Source organism: Nelumbo lutea, chromosome 5 (assembly GCF_056320005.1).
Source record: "Nelumbo lutea isolate HS-2025 chromosome 5, American lotus-T2T, whole genome shotgun sequence".
NCBI lineage: Eukaryota > Viridiplantae > Streptophyta > Magnoliopsida > Proteales > Nelumbonaceae > Nelumbo > Nelumbo lutea.
The window spans coordinates 18,596,619-18,618,587 of record NC_142688.1 but is presented as its reverse complement, the minus strand read 5'-3'; the positions used below and the strand labels follow the sequence as shown (position 1 = coordinate 18,618,587).

At 36.7% G+C, this 21,969-nt stretch overlaps 1 protein-coding gene across 1 annotated transcript in view; it reads left to right on the top strand.

The window, feature by feature from the left end:
• The window catches only part of LOC148850727 (symplekin), a 60,344-nt gene that overhangs the window by 25,877 nt on the left and 12,498 nt on the right, over nucleotides 1-21,969 (top strand). The window contains exons 8-23 of the mRNA XM_088946133.1: nucleotides 58-654; nucleotides 805-1,449; nucleotides 4,412-4,480; nucleotides 6,566-6,679; nucleotides 6,750-6,995; nucleotides 11,421-11,468; nucleotides 12,014-12,160; nucleotides 14,358-14,519; nucleotides 14,828-14,890; nucleotides 15,015-15,125; nucleotides 15,234-15,317; nucleotides 15,415-15,462; nucleotides 19,500-19,574; nucleotides 20,164-20,259; nucleotides 21,048-21,128; nucleotides 21,206-21,277. Of these exons, the coding sequence (XP_088802259.1) occupies nucleotides 58-654; nucleotides 805-1,449; nucleotides 4,412-4,480; nucleotides 6,566-6,679; nucleotides 6,750-6,995; nucleotides 11,421-11,468; nucleotides 12,014-12,160; nucleotides 14,358-14,519; nucleotides 14,828-14,890; nucleotides 15,015-15,125; nucleotides 15,234-15,317; nucleotides 15,415-15,462; nucleotides 19,500-19,574; nucleotides 20,164-20,259; nucleotides 21,048-21,128; nucleotides 21,206-21,277 (2,658 nt within the window). The remainder of the gene's footprint in view (nucleotides 1-57; nucleotides 655-804; nucleotides 1,450-4,411; nucleotides 4,481-6,565; nucleotides 6,680-6,749; nucleotides 6,996-11,420; nucleotides 11,469-12,013; nucleotides 12,161-14,357; nucleotides 14,520-14,827; nucleotides 14,891-15,014; nucleotides 15,126-15,233; nucleotides 15,318-15,414; nucleotides 15,463-19,499; nucleotides 19,575-20,163; nucleotides 20,260-21,047; nucleotides 21,129-21,205; nucleotides 21,278-21,969) is intronic.

The following is a 21,969-nucleotide window of genomic DNA, read 5'->3' as shown; positions in this document are numbered from 1 at the left end:
TATTCTTTAGTGCAAATTCATTTAATTTTTACAGCGAATCCATTTTTTGATGTTCAGGAGGATCAACCATCATCCCAAAATCCTGTTTCTGTGGATTTGGCAAAGAAAAGGTCTCTACTTCAGGATAATGAAGGCCCAACTGATGAAGTGTCTGCTAAGCGAACTCGCTATGGCCCTTTGGGCAACTCAGGTTTGTCTGTTCAGGTGCCAGGTGATTCTATGCAGGATGATGTTGGTGTAAACGGATTTGCTCCTAAGGTGCCTTTGCTGGACAATGATCTGACGCCTGTTGAACAAATGATTGCCATGATTGGTGCTTTATTGGCTGAAGGTGAAAGAGGTGCTGAATCTCTTGAAATTCTCATCTCGAAAATCCATCCTGACCTGTTGGCTGATATCGTCATAGCTAATATGAAACACTTACCAAAGAATACCCCACCCTTAGCAAGCAGATTTGGGAACCCACCTGTAGCTTCACAGGCAAGTTCCTCAAGTACTGCATCTCAAGTGGCCCCAACTACTCCAGTAATGTCTTTGCAGTCTCCAGTGGTAACTACCCAAGTTGCTTCTTCAACAATGGGAATCAGCATGTCATCATCTGACTTGTCTGCAGTCTCCAATCTTCCTGCAGATTTTAAACGTGATCCTCGGAGGGTACTACTGAAATTTTGTCATTATTTGCAATTTCTGTCCACTGGACATCACTCAACTAGTTTTCAGTTTGCTCTGAACAATTTATTTAACCGTAGTGCTTAACATTTTAGATTAATTTAATTGGAAAATAATGCACATCTAATTTCTCAGGATCCTCGTCGGCTTGACCCACGGCGTGTGGCTGGACCTGCTGGTGCACAATCAGTGCCCATGAAAGAAGATATTGGTGATTTTCAATCTGGATTTGATGGTTTTACTTCTTTGAGTGGACCTCTTTCTATTCCGGCAGCGAGCAAGGTTGAAAGTCTTTCAGTACCTTCAACATCTAAAAGTGATATTAACTCCCCAGAAAGTTCAGTGGTTCCCACAACTGAGCAGCTAAACCCTAAGGAAAGTTTGGAGGCTCTGGATGAAACTAAGGAAATTGAACCAGTTCAAGAGGTCAATACTACTTCAGGCAATGCTCTATCCCCTGCTCGTACTGTTGTTGAGGACCTGGTGGCATCGTCGTCGTCGTCGTCATCATCATCATCATCAGAAATTACAGTGACAGAGGGAGTTGATGCATCTTCTTCTCTGGATTCTGATCAGCAATCTCCAGCTATCCCTAGCACATCTGCCACTGATGATTCTCAGGACTTACCACCACTTCCATCTTTTATTGATTTGGCAGAAGAACATCAGAAAATAGTTTGTCAATCAGCAATTGAACATATTATTGAGTCATACAAGCAAATGCAGGCAATTGGCTGTAACAAGACACGCATGACATTACTTGCCCACTTGGTTGCTCAGGTAGTGACAATGTGCAATTTTATTGGTCCATTTCTCTCCACAGTTATTTAAGTACTTTTTTTGGCCTTATCCATTGTTATTGATGTTATATAAAGTGTTACTGAAACTATTCCTTCATTCACATGTACTGGTAATATTGATGTTGTGACATGGTAAGTTGAATGAAGGCCTTTATGTAGTCTATGGAGTGGTAAGATTTCAAAGTACAACTCATCATATTATGGATGAAGCTTTAAATTGAATTGTTATGTTCCCTTCTTGCACATCATTATTTAGAGAATGTGCTTTGTTCTTCCCAAAGGCTAGATCAAGTAGCTTTTGGCTGGTGCATGTTGAAAAGCACTCTAACTGCTATCCATTCTCATGGCTGTGACTAAGATATTATATTTAAGCATCTTGTTTATTGATTAATCATCACTGGACTTCTTTGATAATTATGCAATGAATGAATTAAAGAGGAAATGTACACAAGGAGTATGCAGTGTGGAGACCCAAATTTTATAATAAAAAAACACCATTACCCTTTGTTGGTCCACTGCATACAGTGCTAACCTTTGGATTTTTTTTTTGGCACAAAGTGGCGTTTTCAGACTTGAATCCATGTTCTTATGCTTGACAGCCCAAGATTTTACCATTTACACCAAGTAATGGCCCCTAAAAAATTACAACTTAAAAGACGATAAAAAATGGCAAGGGGTGGCAAACATAAACAACCTCTCCTGGACAAAGCCCCAACCTATACAACTGCTGCTATAAAAATTGCCCTGGTTGTTGTGAAGCTAGTTGTTGGACCATTTGATCTAGCTTTTGGTGAAGACATAGATGGAGGTTGTTATTTTTATTGATATTGAGATTATTGGTGAAAGCAGTTTATTTTCTTCATTGCAAATTACAACTTCAGAACAAGCAATAGAGTAGACAGCTGGACTAAACAATCTACCTTGGGAGACTACACTGTTTTGGGGCTGGCTACATTGTCTCTTAAAGAATCTGTAGTTCTCTGGATACAGTGGATCAAGACGTTCACTGTGGAAGTCAAGGATGTAGCCTCCCTGATGTTTTGACGAAGTAGGTAAGAGCCCATCTTACTATGTATCATCCACGATATATTTGTATCGTTTATCATCCACTCACCTGTAAATCTCTCTCTATGTCACCTAAGAATATCCCTTGAAGGCCATTGATAAAATAGTATCCACTAATTAGGAAGGAAAATACATGGAAAGAAATTAATGAAGAAAGATGGTGAAGTGGTAATAGGCCTTTGCCCTTAATGTATCTTTAAGGACTAATGCTTCCTTGCTCTTATTTTTCTTCTTGAATTATTTAAATTTAATTTGAAAAATTTATTGATGCGTGGAAAATAATATTAAATATGTGCAAGGATAGATGTGCTTAAAGCACCCTAAATTCACAAAGGGGAGTTGCACCCCCTCCCCATATCCCTTCTTTGTAGTTAGGATTTGGTATTTTTCCTGTTCCTCAAATGTGGTCACCCAAAATAAATGATCCTCGCTGACCCTCAAAACGTGTATTTTAATTAATTGTTTTCATTCTTTCCACTTAAAAGAATTTAGCTTAGTGGATTTCCTAGACCTATTTTTTAAAGTCCCTTTCTTTCAAGAATAAGTTGGCTTGCACAGTGTGTCAGAGATTCAAGGAAAGGCATTTGTACATCTAGGTAGAGGCTGGTCAAGAGGCATTTCAGGCAAGTAATGGTAGGTAATCTAATACAAACAAGATGCTAACCAAGCTGTATCCTTGTTTCTGATAAAAGAAATATATGTACAACCTGTCTTGTGAGGATTACAAGAATATAGTTTTGAAAATAAACTATTGATTTTTTATGGGTAACAGTAATTTTTTAACTGAAAACCAGAAAGTGATACATAAAAGTGCAGAAGGTGGTTAGTCTTGGCTAATCACCTAAAAATTTGAGATTACATTTAAACTCCCTTTATGTAATCACACCCCAATGTAAATGCACTCTGCCCACTCAAAACATTGAGATTACTCAGTCACACCCCAACACAAGTTGTCTCTGCCCATCCCTTGCGTTGCCAGCCCATCTGCTAAACCATTAGCTGATCCAAGTATCCAATTTATAGTAGCTCCCAACTCTTGTTTTAGCTACTGCAATTCTCTATGGCCTTGGAGGGCAGCAGATCACTTAATAAATTGGCCATTGTGTTTGGCTAATGTTTTAGTATACCAAAATTGGAGTTCCTCTTTTTGCATGGATATGAGATGGCCATTGCTTGGAGTAATGGTAAAATCTTGGGCTGACAAAGTTTGAGTCTGAGAGCCACCACTGTATGCCCAAAAAAAGCCAAATATTAGGTCTGTATCTGGTGCATCCCTGACAAGACCAGGTAGCAGAGACATTGGATAATGGTTTTTTCTTTCTTTCTTTTCAAAATTTTCATGGAAATGAGGCTCAAGCATGATTTTGACGGTGGATTGCTTAATAAATCAGGGAGGTCATATGACTAATGTATTTATTTTATGCAAGGAAAGAAAGGATATTGTAAGCATCATTTTATGCATTGTAGTTTTATGTGGAATCTATTATGTACATATCTGAAGCTTTCTAGGGGGGAATCACCAATTCATGTAGTCCTCCCATGTTGATTAAATTCTGGTCGCTAGAAGTCCTGAATGAAAGTAAAGTATGCTATTTGGGGCATTCTAGAGGCTATGGAAGGAAAGATGGAACATAGCCCCTGTCAATCGCTATAGGTCTAAGTAAGTTGTTAGAACAGAGTTGAATAATTTCTAATGCATTGGATTTTGATTATGAATTTCTTTTTCTGCAGACAAAACAAAACTACATTTAGATATATTGTTTTCACAATTTGGGTTTTCTTGTTGATAGTACTATGTGTTTTTTCTTTGTTTTTCTTTAACTTGTAAGTGTTATCTTCCATCAGTTATTACCTGACATACTTTGTTTATTTGGCAGACTGATGCCAATGTTGATATTGTGGGGATGTTGCTGAAACATATTATTTTGGATTACCAACACCAGAAGGTACATACTTCTTGGACATTGTAGATTATCATCTTTGCCTCAACCTTTCACATGTTCTTTATTTTTTATTTTTTAAATTATTGGGCATTTTTAAGAACTTTAATTTTTATCTATTAAAAATAGTAGGGAAAATTTTCACAAAAAAAAAGAGTAGGACATGGATACTGGGGGTCAGGGGATAGAAGAGGGAGTTGATGGGTGATTGGTTTTTTTATGTGGATCAACTTTTTCTGGACATTTTCGTACTCCCTGTAAATCCTCGAAAGGAGGAAATATGAAAGCAAAGACCTTAACTTTTGGGTTTAAAGGAAAATCTTTTGTAGAACTTCACTTTTTAACTAAATGTGTGTGTGCACACTCACGTGTTTGGCCATATTTTCACTATAAAGCTTTTGTTTCTGAAAATCTTCTTAATAAGAAAAAACTCCTATTTGGTTTACCAGTATTAGTTGGCCAAAACTCCCACGCAGGGTGGGATATGAGCTTATATAAGCCTAGGGTGGGCATGTGGATAATCTCAATGGTCTATTTGATGGATGTCCTGGGTTGACTGTTGGGATGCAATATGGCACTGATATATACAATTGTCTATAGGGATGCAAATTAGTTACCCAATTTGAATAATTTTCTGATCTGGGCTTTTCATGCCAGGTTCTTTCAAAGTTTAACAAATGCTGAACCCAGGCCTGCCCAAGTAGCACTCCTAATCTTCTGAGGAAATTTGCTAGTTCACCTAGTACAAGGGTTATGAATTGCCAAGTAATCAAATTTTCAGCAATTGGAAGGAGATTCAAAAATGATCTTTTCTTGGGCCAGGAGTAAGCAGTTTGTGCCATGGATCTATATGCTTGAGTTTAGGGAAATAGAAAGCATCAAGCAGGACCTGGACATAACTTTCAATTGGGTCAGAAGGACAGCAAATGGGATGGCTGATAGTTTAGCAAAACAAGGGGTATATAGGCAACAATTGTTTTGGGCACTATTGTAATCTTGTAACTTTGTTGAGACTGGGTTTTTATTTTAGGTGGATATACCCTTTCATTGTATTAACCGATTTCATATTTTAGTATAATTCCAATTTTTTTGCTGATAAAAAAATATTTTACTTGCTGATATATGCATATCAGCAAGTTCAGCACCTGATTTTCTTGCTGATATGCATATATGCGAATTTCTATTCACATATATTTTACTTAATTTATTATTGGTCCTCTTAAATTTAGGAGTTCAAGTTCAGTACCTGATTTGAAGAATTTGCACTGTATCAGGCCTATTCAAAATTTATCAAATTCCCAACCCAAGCCCTCCCAAGTTGCACCCCTACTTTAAGTCCATTTTAGAAGCTTTTCCTGAGGCTCTGGTTGATCAACAAAAAAAAGCAGTTTCTCCCGAGGCTGGAATAGGAGGCCTTTTGCACTGCACAGATGATGAGGTTATTTGGGCTTACAGTGGAGCTATCTCAGAAACACAGACCTGTGCTCTTCAAAAATGACTAGAAACCTATTAGGAGAAATTCTGTGCAAGTGAACCATTGAAGCAACACTAGATAGCATGTTCTTATTTTAGGTTTCAAATATTGTCTAATTGATGCTGATAAAAAAAAATGTCTAATTGATTCTAGAAGTGCCCATAGTTTGGACAATGAGTAACTTATCTTTCCTTTTCACTCTTCTGTTCATTGTTTATTTATATCCTACATTATTCCCCCTCTCCCTTTGAAGAAAATAATTTTTATTGGTGTTGGATTTTTTTTGGCTTATTGTTTACATATAACTTGTATATTCTGGTTAACATCTATGCATGTTCATGTAACTTTTTTGTATGTGGTCCTTAAACCTTTCTACAAGATGATAAATTGTAGCTGCATTTACTTAAATATAAAAGAAATTTGGTAAAAAGTAATGCTGCTAGTTGCTTTTATTCTTTTCCTTTCAAAGGTGTTCTTTTTGAATTTAAGGTTTCTACAGTATTACATTAAACTAGTTTGTGTATTCTGAACCTTTTGGTGGATGTGATGATTTTTTTTGAATCACTTTTGTCATCTAAATATTTGAGATTCGTGATGCAGTTTATTCCTTTTCTCAGGGGCACGAGCTTGCAATGCATGTCCTGTATCATTTGCATGCTCTCATGATCTCTGACTCAGATGAAAACATATCAAATGCTGCCAATATATATGAAAAGTTTCTCCTTGCCATGGTAGGGATTCTACTGTTTCTCAAATTTATTTTCCGATGCACATGAGTTTATTTACTCCTCTGTTATGTAGGCAAAGTCTTTGAGGGATACACTACCAGCTTCAGATAAGTCTTTTAGCAGATTCCTTGGTGAAGTTCCTCTTTTGCCTGATTCTGCTCTGAAACTACTAGAGGATCTTTGCTATTCTGATGATTCTAGTCACCATGGGAAGGAAATGCGTGATGGTGATCGTGTCACCCAGGGCCTTGGTGCTGTATGGAGCTTGATTTTGGGGCGTCCTGTCAATAGGCATGCCTGTTTGGATATAGCTTTGAAGGTACTGTTCTCTAATTGAGCAAAAAATGTATATGTATATGTATATGTGTAAACATAAATACATGTATAGTAGGAAGATGTTTTCTGGCAGTCTTATTTGGATTACCCTATTTAGGTTTGGAATTTTTTTAGTTGAGATTTGTGATGAATTCCACAAATCCACATCTGACTCTGTATGGGTCAATTTAATTTACCACATTACCCATGGTATTGACTTGTTAAAATGATGGATCCTATCTCATTTTTTGGTATGCTTGCAAGTTGAGATGTTTCACAAGAATAATTAACATAAAAGAACTTCCAGACTTTGGATTTCAGTAAGATGCAGCATGGAAGTGTGGCAAGAATTACAGGTAGTCTGAGGCAAAGATGCCTACTTGGAATTTGTCTCTAGGTTGCTGTTCTTGAAAATCCTCGCCATTGGCTCACTGCTCATTGTTGAAGATGATAGGCTGATAGGCAAAACCTTAAACCACCCAACTCCTGTTACACTGTTCCTTAACCCCTGTTTCTATTTCAATCTTGATAGCAGCTAAAACATTTGAAGTTTGAACTTCCTGTAGGATAAATAGATGACTGGGTTTGTATCGGGAGCATCATTTGCATTCCCTTTCTTTGCTCCCTTAAATTTTTCTGGTTTTAAGTAGGTATAAAGTTTCAAACATCTGTCCCTAAAATTCTTAGCCTTTTTATAGTAATCACAACCTCATTGGTCTCTTCTGTTGGAGTAGTCTTTTTACCACACACCAGTTTTTGCTTGGAAGATATCATTGTGGAATGCTTAGGGCCAGATGCATACTCTTCTCCTTGAGTAGCATCATCAGAATCTATCTACCCTGTATAAATATTTCCCATTCTGAAAATTTTTGTTTTTATGTATAGGGAAGCCTGTATAAGTACTAGAGCCTATCAACTCTGCAAAGAAGCTTGTAGTATTCATTAGGTTGAATACTACAAGCATTGTGCCATATATTTCTTCACTAGGGCTTATCTCCTATAACGAAGTAGCAAAGCCTGTCTAAATATTTCCCAAATGTTTTTATCTATTGACTTTTGCATTGTTTTATTATGGGGCAATGTAATGGTGCTTTAGAAGTATTTATGTTACACTAGAAAATTATTGCCTTTAATCATAAAATCATTGATGCATACATACATATACACATACATTCATATATGCATAATACATGCATATATACATATTTATATGAATTTGTATGTATGAAGGCACGTTAGGTTCAGGTTGTCCAATACCTAAGGCTTAACCCAAACCCACAGTTAAGTTCGGTTCATATTTTCCAATGTTAACCCAACCCAAGCTGACTCTTTTAGGTTGCAGTCGGACTAACCTGGCTGATGTTGCACCTCTACCCGATGTTTTCAAACCGCCATTGGCCTGGATGGTCGGACTGTTCAGCCAAGGAACCGTCCAGGCAACCGGTTCCGTTTGATCCCAAACCCAGTCCCTAGCCAAAAACCATTGAATTGGTCAATGACCCGTTGACCCAGGCTGTCAAACCGTTGACCCGTTCAACAGTTTTGGCCTTTTATTTTAATTATTTTAATTTTTTGTCAGAATGGGCTGTCCATTCAAACCGGATGGTTGAACCATCGACCCGGAAACCAGTGGCCAGAACGGTTCCGGTTCCGGGTTGTTTTTTAAAACATTGCCCCTACCTATCAACCTATGAGATGCACTAATCATTGAAGTCCTTCAATATACAAATTGGTTGACTAGGAACTTTCAAGAAAGTTGCTGCCATCAAGTTTTACCATGGTGATCTTAACATTTGGACTATCTTTAGATTCTGGATAATACCGAATTCAATATTTGCTTCTGAATCTGAAGCCACCATGAAAATCTAGGTGATTGCATGAAGCTATCTTTTCTTGAAGCAACCAAGACAAGCCCAAGGACAGCCACAGTTCACCATGCTTCAAACTATAGCAGCATTTGGTACACCTCCCACAGAGGACTATACGCAAACAACACCTCAACTTAGCAAACAGCCCAAAATGCAGTACATGGAACTTGGTGCTACAATAGAAGGGGTAAAACCCACACCATATACTTCACAGAATCAAGTTTACTTCCTGAAGCTTCATAAATATCAGACAAATTGAATAATAGCAGCCAAGCCCCTAAAAACTCCCAACAGATTGTACCATATCCCAATATCTAAACTGTATTATCTGCAATTTTCTCTGAAAAAATCATGAAAATACTAAAATGATCTCAAACCCATGTGATTTCCATATCAGAGTTCTAAAATCACATTGAGTTAAGATCTAGGGTTTTCAGTTTCAGGAGTTAGTGCCATCCATATGGCATGATTACATTTGAGAAAGTTTCTGAGAAGTTTCTTATCCAGCAAAATATATATCTACCCTATTACCCTAACTTTGGCCGGATAAACAGGGTTGAAGGCCCTGTTTGGCATCATTCCTGTATCTCAGTTTTTGAGAGATTTTCTGAAACGAAGTATTTCTCTCTCTCTTTTTTTTTTCTCGTTTCTGAGGAATTCTGAATGCATTTGGCAAAATGTTACTGAGAAACATATTTCTGATTCACAGGATGAGAATGATGTTTGGAATTAATTACCCTCATTCTTAAAATAATTTTTTAGTTTGAACCACATTAAAGTATAAAACTAGATTATAGACACCAAACAAACATTGTACTCACATAGAAAAAAAAACATGCACTCACTATCATGGTCGCCAAACATTCTTAAACCACCTTCAAAATATGTACTTTTTACAATTCTACTTGATAATTGAAATCAACTAGTAAAACACATGCACAGTTCCTGGAACAGACTTCCCCGTATGAAAAACACATCTTAATTTTATATTTTGGCCACAAGGGATTGGCTCCAAGAATCAAAATGCCTCTACAGATGTTAGGAATCTCATTAAAAAGAGGAACAAAGAGCAACCATTTGGGGTTTTAAAAAAGAAGAGAAAGTTATCGTTTAGAGGACTTGTGCTGGGGTTTGTTGGTGCATGCAAGGAACGAAACCAACCATTTCTTTGACAACATAGAAGATCTCCAATCTGATCTAACTGTTTGCTGCCTTCTCAATCTCTATGGTCTCCATTCTCAGAGCTCCTCTCCTCTAATATAGTAGTCACAGTTGCCAGAACCAATTCACTGTTGCTAGTTTACCTTGGTTGACTGCAAACCCTTATCAAGAGCTGTGGTGGAGAATGAGATGACAATGAAGGTTTGCAACTTATATATTTATCACAAAAAAAAAAGGTTTGCAACTTATATCTTCTAAATTTTGGAACTTTTGCATATTTGCTCTCACTTATATGTGTGGATAGAACACATGTATCCTATTTTTAAAGTTATTCCAAGAAGCGTGCACTTCTTTTTTGGAGGCACCATATTTCTTTTCTAAATGGGCCCATTTCTCTCAAGAATACCCAACCAAACACATTTTTTCTTTGGAGAAATGTGAGAAGCGGTACAAATATTTCTTGGCATGATGCTAAATGCAGCCAAAATGCTGGTGTTGGAGCTGAGCACAAGTTATATGTCATTATGTTGTCTCCCAGGTCAGAAAATAACAATCAATCTCCTCATAAAACAAGGGGAGAAAAGAAATGAATTTTATTTATTTATTTTGTGTTTATTCTGCCAGGGAAGAAACTTGTGAAAAACTGAAATCGGTGGCCAGCTTAGGCTAGTTAACTATAAGGGGTGAATTGCACCATTGTATGCATACTAATATTTTAACATCAATAAATGTTTTAACTTTTACTGATAAAATTATTGTAATCATATAGTAGTTCTAGCAATTTAAGGAGATCATCTTTGCACTATCTGTATAGCCTTTAATAGTTCCTGAAAGTACTTTGAAGCAATACCATTAGACTGGTATCTATAGCTTATTGATTGACAATCTGTGTAGAACCATTACTCTTTCAGCTGGCTCTTGTTTTTGTCCTCCACATGGGGTGTATATGTAAGTCAGTTCTTGAAATGGGATAAATGCTGGATACAAAGCTGGAGAAAAGATCAAACAAGACATTGATGCTGATTGATGTGTATAAATGATTTGTGATTATTTATCTGCTGTTTATGATATCCTGCTTGAACCAGAGCTTGTGGGTTAAGGGTCCCTATATTCTTCCTATTTCTTTTATTGTCCCTAATATAAGTACTAAAAGAAGTTGCAAATGGGCATTCTATGTTAGTCATTTGTTTACCCTTTCTTTTTGGATCCTTCATTTCTCTGGCTTATTCTGAACCTGATAAATATCCCTGTAAGGGCCTTTTCTTTTTCACCATCTTTGTCTCTACTAACACCAGGGCACAATTAACTCATGCAAATGCTTTTATGCATATCCATCCTCTGTTGTTTAACCTTTTACTTCAGTGTTTTAATTTTTATACATGTTCATCTAATACTTTCAGTGTGCTGTGCATTCTCGAGATGAAATTCGGGCAAAGGCTATCCGGCTGGTATGTTGACTAATTAGTAATTACATTTTCCATTGAGATTACAGAGTTCAAAATTTAGCATGCCACCTGAAGTAAAAGTTTCAAATATGCATGAGAAATATATATTTATTTTTCATTGGAATTTTGAGCAGCAACCTGTTCCATAAATGTATGTCCCCTTATTTTTTATAATCTAAATCACTAAATGTATGTTCCCTTTTGATTACAGATTCCTTAAAACTAATAGTAATGCTGAGCTTGTCCTGATGACCATCATTTCTTTCCAATCCCTTAATCCAAACCATTAAGAACATGCTTTGGAATTCACACTCTGCAAACTATGGCTCTTTAGGCATCTTTGATTGGCTAAGATGCTAGGGACCAGATAAAAAATGATTTTCTTGAGACTGGCTAAGTTTTTTTACCAAAAGCTAGATTTGAGAAACATTCTTTTCCAACCTCATACTTTTTTGTTTGTCTTCCTTTCTTTTTTTTTTTATAAATATTTGTCTTCCTTTCTTTTCCAAAAGCTGTTTTTATAGTTCTAACCTTTTATTTTGGGACAGGTGGCAAACAAACTTTATCTTCTTACATATGTATCTGAAAGCATTGAGCAGTTTGCAACAAGCATGCTATTGTCAGTCGTTGATCAGCACATTCCAGATGTAGATCCTTCACTAGCATGGTCCACTGAACAGAGAACAGAAGGGAATGTATGGAACTCCATTTTCATTTCCATGTGTTTAGTTCCTGAAGTTCAATTTCTGTTGATTTTCTATTGTAAGATAAACTAGAGTTTCAAGATTTATTGAGACATTAGGGATTACTTTCTTGTCTTTAAATGTCATACATTTTTTTATTTTATTATTATTGTTTTTTATTGTTTAAATTTCATAGAACTTTGAACTTGCCATACCACTACATGAACAGAAATGCCCGAAAACAACAAAAAATAAACAAACAAAGCAAAAGAAAATAAACAATTGAGGAAATTTGGTTCTTCTTCCACTGTTTCTTTACCCTTTGCAACTGTTGCATAATCCATCTGATTCTGCCAGTGTTCTTGGTTACCTCTTGATTAACTTGATGGATCATAATACAGAGGTCCACACTACATCTCAATTCTGTCCATACTTCTTTCTTTCCTTTTATAAGGTATAAAGTGGGAAATGGTTTTAAAATTAAATTCTGGAAAGATCTTTGGTGGAGGAATCCACCATGGAAGCCTCTTTCCCTTGGCTTTTTAACCTTACTCTCGACCAAGAAGCCACTATTTCTTCCTGCCTTCCAAACCAAACTGCCAAGAACTCCTTAAACCTCCACCTCAGAAGACCCCTAAGGGACTCAAGAGATTTCTGATTTAATAGTCCTAATTCAGACCCTCAAAGAAGCCTACATCTCCCCCTCTTATTCTGACACCCAAATCTGGACCCTACACCCAAATGGAGAATTCTCTTCTAAGTCTATGTTCAGGGCTTTGATCGCTGATGATTAGCATTCCTCCTTTCCTTATAAGAAAATCTGGTATAGCGACATCCCTTTAAGAATTTGCTTCTTTGTTTGGGAAGCTTGTCTCCAGAAAGTATATACTTGTGATCTCCTGCAGAAAAAGCTTTTGGGAAGGCGCTCCATATCTCGTCATGTTTGTATTCTATGCTTCAGCAAAGGTGAATCTGCAGATCACATCCTTCTTCACTGCAGGTTCACCCAAAAGATATGGTCCCACTTCTTGAAAATGGCAGGTTATAGCTGGGCTTTTCCAAAACACATTATGGAGACATTGTATCAGTGGCAAGGAACAGGGTTAAGTCTTTTGGCAATCAGTGCTACATGCAGTGTTGTGGGGTGTCTGGGATGAAAGAAACAATCGCCTCTTTGACAATAAAAGCAGAACCCTGGAGGAGTTAATCTCAGATATTACTTACCTTTGCAACCTCTGAACGGTGAATTCGGATCTGTTCAAAGGACTTTCAGTCAATGATCTTAATAGAGATGTTTACCCCTTTCTGTTTCTCCCTCATCCCCAGCTAACATCCTTGAGGCACCATGTCCCCAGCAGTGAAGGAGTGATGACCCTTAACTTCGACGGTAGTGCCTTAGGTAACCCTGGATTAGATGGTATTGGAGGTACAGTAAGGGACGAAAGGGGCAATATATGCTGGACTTTAGTGGTCCAATTGGCTTGGCTGACTCCACAAAGGCTGAAGTGATGGCTGCTCTCACCGGAATCAGGATAATAAAAAATTTGAAATTCAGAATTTGATCATTGCAGGTGATTCAGCAAATATGATAAAATGGTAAAAGAGACAAAGAGGGGGGTCCTTGGAGACTGAATCATTTTCTGACAAGAAGCTTGGGATTCTTTGGACTGCTTAAATGCTAATTTAGTTTGGATTCCTAGGGAACACAATCATACTGCAGATGGCCTAGCTAAATTTGGTGTGTATTTGGAACATTTGTATAGCGACAAGCTTCCTCCTTTGTAACTTGTAGGGGTTCTTCCCCTGCTTTGTATATCTTCCCATGTTCCCTCTCTTTATCTTAATGAATTCTGGTTAAATTTTCTTAAAAAAAATGCTGAGAAGCAAATATACCTAGTGTATATCCTGGTTATTATAATATGCAAATCTGATAAAGTCCAATACAGAAGAAATGTGAAACTTGGCAAACTGTTCTCTGAAAACAATGAAGATATTTTCCTGATAAAAAATGAATTTTATTTTTTTCTGAATTCTTCATCGATTCTTTCTTTTTTTTTAGGGGGGGGGGGGGAGGGGGAGGTGTCAGGGGTAGCAATGCTCATTTCACGTTCAGTTCAATTTGTGATTTTTTCTGTGCCTTTGTTTTGTTGCTGAAGCACATCTTTATTTCCATGCCCTTTATTTTTATTTTCTCATTTTGTTCTTACAGGTTGCAAGCCAGGAAACATCTATCAGTGGTTCTCAGAATTCAGAACCTGGAGCTTCTGAAAGTGACTCTACAAAGGGCATACAACCAGTTCAGAGAGTTGCAGCTGTGTCATTGTCTCAAGCTCAGTGCCACATGTCCCTCTATTTTGCATTATGCACCAAGGTCTTATTTATTTCTCTTTTTTGTTTCATTGGTTCTATGTATCATTCCCTATTGGACCAAGAAGACCATGACTAAAAAGTTGCTTGGCATTAAGGCTATGTTTGGTTTGAAGGAAATGGTAGGGAAAGGAAGGGTAAGGCAGGGAAACCTATACAAGTTTTGTACATATTTCCCTTCCTTTGCTTTGCTTTGCTTACCTTTTCTTTCAAACCAAACATAGCCTAAAACATTCAGTGATGTTGGTTCATTTTTCTGAAAAGTTGCTTGACATTAAAACAATCAGTGTTGTTGGTTCATTTTTCTCACAGAAACCAAGTCTTCTTCAACTTGTTTTTGATACTTATGGTCGAGCTCCAAAGGCTGTTAAGCAGGTCCTTTCTGTTTATGTGATTCTTATTTTTTTTCTGTTCATTTTTAATTGAAAATTTTGGGAAGGAGTTGACAGTATGTGTATTTTTATTTATCTTATACTTTGAACATGTTGAAACATTGCAGGCTGTCCATAGGCATATCCCTATCTTAGTGAGGACCCTAGGGTCATCCTATACCGAGTTGCTGCATATAATCTCTGATCCACCACAAGGAAGTGAAAATCTTCTGATGCTGGTACAAGCATAGATCTTTATTAACAAAATCAATTTGTTATTTTGTTTTGCTTTATATTTGTAATTGTTATCCCTAAATAACACTGATTTTAATAACTTTTTCCTAAAGGTGTTGCAAATACTGACCGAAGAGACAACACCTTCTGCTGATCTGATTGCTACTGTCAAGCATTTATATGAAATTAAACTAAAGGTTATCATCTCATAATTTACTTTCTGTTTTTCTTATTACCATCCAAAGCAAGGTTTCTAATATCCGGGTTATTGTGCTTATGTTCGTTCCTTTTCAGGATGCTGCAGTTCTCATTCCTCTGCTTTCTTCACTTTCAAAAGAAGAGGTTTTTTTTTCTTATTTCCTATGCCCTTCATTTGGTTCTTTTTGTTACCGCTTTAATTTATATTACGTGCCAAAATTTAACTGATGTTGTACAATGCAATACGTTGGTGTTGAAAGAGAAGGAGGTTCCTTATTTATCTGAGATTGTGGTTTACCAATTTGTACACATTTACCCAAAAATCAATAACTGTTTACTTTATCCATAATACCAACACTTTAATTACCTTAGATTTTACCTGAAACTATTTTTTTTCTGTATTGTCTAATAAATGCGTATCATAGTGGGCTACCCCTATTACCTGGGAAGTAAGGTAATGTGCTCCATTTCACATTCATTTAGCATGTTGAAGTTTATCTTTTTTTTCCCTTTGAGGGACTTAATGATTTCTTTCTCATTTAATGAACTCGCTCATTTTAGGGAAGTGGGATGAATGAATCTGTTGATGAATATAATTTGATATTTTGTTTTGAATAATTGTAATGGCCATCTTCCTAAGCATACCATAGCTATTGGATCAAGGGACTTTTTTTATCAGCAACAACTAATCTTTGTTCATTGATTAAAAGAATAGGTAGATGATTACAAGTTACATTACAGATTAAATGTGTCATGCTCTCCATTCTGGTAAGCACCACCGGATCAAGAGATTTTAGTGAGGGGAGAGCTGTTATTTTCCGATCAGGAACCTAACACTGTCTCTGTGTAAGGATTTGTGGGACTTACTGTGGAGGGAGACTCACAGATAGACATTGGTTGGATGAAGAAGAGGGTCAGGGACCTAGAAGACCTTGGAAGCTTAGTTACAGGGATAAGGTGTAATGGGAGTAGGTTTTCTAGTTGAGTTGTTTAGGAGAAAAAGATGCACAACCATGGGGTCTTCCATGTGTTAAATTAGATTGGGGCTCAGCTAGTCTTGAAAACAATGCATGTTCCTCTTGCTATCCTCTACTGGTGGGGAAAACTTGATCCTGAAACCCCTTGCCATGTTGCCATAATAAACCCATCTTTTTGAGTAAACACCAACAATTGAAACTTTCAACAACCAATATTACCACAGGGAAACACCATCAAAAGGTTGGATATATGCCTTATGTGGACTGGATGATTGAATAGATGGCCATTTCAAATGGACAATAATCTGGTGTCTAGGGCTGATGGTTTTCCTGCTTGGTCAATGGCTCAGATTGCAACCTCATCCCTCCATGTGTCAGAAATATGGCAAGCCTTTTTTCTATCAAAAATAAAGAAATATGGCAAGCCTTGTTGTGATGCTCCATGCATTGATTCCTGAAAATAATGGTATGGTATTGTTGAGTTGAAGGTTTTTTTTTTTTTTCAACTAGTCTCATTTCAACCCCATAAAAATAATTGCAAAAGCGTTGTTTATAAGGTTAAAAACAGTTGCAAGTCCTACTCATGTTTTCGTGGGCAAAACTCTTGATGAAGTATTGATTTCAAGTGAATAGATGTTAAAATGGCATATGACCATGTGGAATTGGGTTTCTTAGAAGAATTTTTTTTGGGAGGGGGTTTCTTAGAAGAATTTTTTTGGGAGGGGGTTTCTTAGAAGAATTTATGAGGATCATTGATTATGGTGAATATATTGAGGGTAGATTGTTTTCATGTATTTCCTCACTATCCTTTTCTGTCTTGGTAAAAAATCACCAACAAACTTTTTTAAAGTTTCTTGATAAAGTAGACAAGGAGATACCATGTCACCATTATTGAGAGTGGTCGTGAAAGTGGCAGCTTATAGCTCCTATAGTTTAAAAGCTACTTTTATAGCATCTTATCAGTCTAAAGTGTTTAGTAGTACTACTAGCGAGGATAAAGGCCAACTACACTTTTGGTGTTAGAAACTCGGTTGTGTGTGTTTTTCTTACTTGAAATATGTTTTTCTTCATTTGTTTGAGTCTAGTCATTTATAACTCCGGTGTGAAGTTTTTGAGTATGCAATTATCCAACATCATATCCTTTAAGCAATAATAAAAGTTCAATTCCTTGTACTATCATTCACTTTGATTTGTAGGGAACCATTTCTACTACCTCTTTTTAGATATTGTTATTCTGTTACATCTGTTAATGATTTTGTTCTTGATATAAATCGGTTTATTTGATGAAGCCCAAAAATGAATTTTATAACAATTTCAAAAGAACTTCACAAAATGGGAGTGAGTATATTTCTCTGGTCTTCAGTCCCTATGTTGGAACTCGTAAGCAAAACGGGTTGGCTGAAACAAAATTTTCTGCCTTGTGGAAGTTGCTTAGGCTAGTGGCAGGTATTAATGTTCCAAGAACTTTATGGTATAATACTTCCCTCATTTTATCACCTATATCAGCTACTCATAGGTTCTTTCAAATAATTTCATTTCTAATCCTGTCTCCACCCCTTAATCCCCCTATAATGTATAATATATATTACATCTATTTGGTAAAATTTTCCTTAAGCTAAGTGGACTTCCATCACATAGGGCAGCGAATGCACCTCTCCATTGTGTGCATCCTGCTCTAATTCTATGCGCAGTTTCCTCAATTTCTCCCTTGTTATTGTTATTGAACCAAGGTAAAGAAAGAAGTCACGTTGAGGCATCTCTTGATGGTATTGCTTGTAATAAGGCATATATGGGTTTATCATCTTTGAAGGGGCATTTATGTCTTTTCTAAAGGGCATCCCAGTGCACGAGACTCCTGCCAATGTGAGGTTTGGGAAGGACAGATGTATATATTTGGGGTCCTTTGGTAATTTTGGATAAACATTAATATATCTTGTCTTTCTTCTCTCATTATTAACAACAAGAATGTACACAAAGAATAATGACTTCTTCAATGAAAAGTACGATCTGGCACAAGTTGAAGCCTCAAAAGGAGAAGGGACATAGGTCAAAAGTAGTAAGGGGAGACCTGATAGCCTATGATCATGTTGTGGTAGGTGATTTAGATGCTTGGGTCTATGCCTAGATGAGTTGAATTTAGTAGATGAAGTAAACTTAATATGCATGTAACTGGAGCATTGAAAGTGTGATTGTGTTGCTGGAGCTATACATTAATCAAGTGAAACCTCTGCTTGATTATCTCAAAATATTCAATGTCATCAATGAATGAATTGTTCCTCATGGAATATAACCTCTGTTTTGTGTCTAATAGGTTATTATTTCATAACATGATGTATCATGCTTTTTTTTGGAAATCTAATTCAGAGGTACTGCTCTGACAGTCGATATGGAGTGGACATTTAACTTGATAAAACTCATACATTTGTTCTATGCTAAATATTGTATGATCCCAATTGTCTAATGCATAATGGACACGATATAAGAAATTACAGCCATTTTTAATAGTAACATATTAGAGAAATCTTTCTAAGAATAAAAAGAAGTACAAGAGTTATAAATGAAACCTCTGCAGGAAGGGATGAGTCATTGAATTGGGTGTTCATTCTTAAGGTCGATGTAGCCTCCCTATTAAAATGATAAAGCAATGATGGCCCTTCTGCTTTATTGCACATCCACTGAAGAGCCTCCTGGACCTGCCAGATTTGTAAAGAAACAAGCTCGATCACAATCTTTGAAGGGTTAGGAGCTCAACTCAAATGGGATCTCCTATTAGGCCATAAAAGGCTAACAAAGTTTCTTGAGCATGAATCTTTGTTTCTCAATACCTGATCTTCCTGTATTCCCGATGAAACAGCCATCGAAGATGAGGTTAATGACATCTGGGGGAGGGAATACCAAGACAGAAGGGCTATAACACTACCTTCAAAATATTTGATAGCGGGATCCATTGAATAATGTGCCGCACATTACATTCTTCCTTGCTGTTACTTTATGCATCCTTTTCTGTGTAATAGTCTCAGGTTGACAAATACTAGAAGTGTTCCGTAGTGGCACCAAAAATTTACCTGGTCTGATAAGTGTTAAGCTGTTAAACCATATTGATGTCATTGATACCTGTTATATGATATCTTACATTTATTAATATAAAGATAGAGGGGAAAGGATTTCTCACATATGCAAATTGTGGTTCCCATATGACACCAGGTTCTGCCTATTTTTCACCGGCTTGTTGATCTTCCGTTAGAAAAATTTCAGGCAGCCCTTGCTCGCATATTGCAGGTATGAATTAATGAATCTGTATCTATTTTGGAAACTATGCATATGTGCTTTTTTTATATGCTTCTTGGGCACGTGAGTTCATATTTTCCTACACTTTTCTGTTAGGGCTGGAAGTCAATCCAGCTGCTTATTCTTGCATGGTCTCCATATATCTGGTTATGTTGATTCAATTGTTAGATCTGGGTGCTTTTTTCTATGTTTTGACCTATTTCTTACAGGAAATAATATGCTTACATGTGATTGATCTGTTGATGTCTTTTTATTTTATCTTATAAATTCTTCTTTTTTCTGAGGAATATCTTTTAAATTCTTCTTTCCCATATATGAAAAATATAGCATCGTGGATGTTGGGGGGTTCTTTCACCAGTTTCCCTTGCATTTGAATTTCTTTTCTGGTGTTGCAAGAAGATTTTTTTTCCAAGTTACTATTCTCCATAATGGATTAGTGTCATGATGTAACGTGGTACCTTTTCGTTCAACAACCTTTGCCCTGTCACTGCTTTATGATTAATTAGAACAATATCAAATAAAATAATTTGTGAAAAATTTTAGCATGGATGTTAAACAAATTTTGAATGTTTCATGGCAGGGTTCAGCTCATACAGGTCCAGCATTAACACCTGCCGAAGTTTTGGTTGCTATCCATGATATTAGTCCTGAAAAAGACGGAATTGCTCTTAAAAAGGTATGGTTCCTCTTATCCTTTTAAAAATGATTGTTTCAGTTCGAGGACGGGCTGTGCATTCCGTATTGAAATATCGTTGTTGTTGACCTGTTGACTGCAAATTGCATTAATGCAAGTCCAGAAGAAGTATGGAAATGCTCTTGAAAAGGCATGCTTCCTTCAATCATTTTTAAAATGGTAGTTATAATTATTGAGGGAGGATTGTGTGTTCCTTTTCGAATACCATACTGTTAACCTGTTAACTGCAACTTGTGAGGGGTGGACCTGTCAATTGATTGGTCAGAGATCAGCGATATACTATTTTAATATTTTTTATCGAATGACTGTTCCAAGCATCAACCTACGGGATAATCATATTGACCAGCAGGTTATGATATCTTGGAAGTCTGGAACAGTTTAAAAGTGGAGTAGATGACAATTGTTATTTTGACTTTTATTGGAAATCTATTTGGTGGTATCCATGAAACAATGTGTCTATTCAAGGCATGGCTACTGCATTGAATTGGTAGCTATTTCCATTTATAGGCTATATTCTTATTATGTAGAAGGGCCATGACCAAATGTTGGTCCCATCTATCTGGGGTTTTGAGGGGGTGGTAGTCTTTGGCAATTTCTTGCAGAATGCAGCCACTTTCAGAGTAAAGCTGATGTTTTCACACTTATCAGCCTGGAAATTTTCCATTGCACCAAGCAATACCTCTAGGCTATCAAATGTGTGCCTTAGATATTTTTTGATATGTCTGTTTAGATTTAGACATCAAATAAAAATGACCTTCACGTGGTTTCAGATAACGGATGCTTGTTCAGCTTGCTTTGAACAACGCACAGTTTTTACACAGCAGGTTCTAGCAAAGGCCTTGAATCAGTTGGTATGTAATGATCATCCCTAAGAAAGTATACCATCATTACTTTTTAAGCTTGTTATGGTAACCTTTTCAATTTTCAGGTTGAACAAACTCCTCTACCTCTATTGTTCATGAGAACAGTAATTCAATCCATTGATGCATTTCCTACTCTGGTAAGTGTAACTCCCTGTTTCTTGCATTTGATTTTCGTTTCAATGTGAGATTATTAGGACACTCTTTACAGTGTATGCATCCAGTTTCATTGTTTGTGTTCCTATTTACAGAATTTGTAATATAGGGCAATTTGGGTTTGGAATGTAATTGCAAGTTGGGTGTTCTGAAAAAGCTCCTGTAAGGTATAAAATGGTGTTTGGAATAACAAGGACCTTATCTCAATTTACTAGCAGGAATGCCCCTTGGTAGTGATATAGCAGTAAGTATTAGGAAGAAGAGCACCATCTTCTTCAAAGGAAAGAAAAAAAGAAAAGAAAAAACCTTGAATCCACAAGGAGAGAAAGAAAGTCAGAAATTTGATTGAATTCTGATGTAATCTTAGTTATGTGCCGCAAGGGCACTTTTGTCTTTTCTTTTATTTCTTATATTGTCGCCCTAACATAAAAATACAAAGACCGGCACCACTAGCTATACCTTTTGGTCTCTATCTTCTCTTCTCTTCCTTCTCTTCTCTCTTCTTCTTCTTCTTCTTCTTCTTCTCACTCTTGATCGAAATCATGGTATCAGAGCAGGACAGCACTCTGTAAAAGGCGTCTTATCTGATCGAAGGTCTGAGATCGGCAGATGATTGACTGGGATTTTCTAGAGGTCGGTGGCTGTGTTTCTTCTCTTCCATTCTTCTCTGGACTGT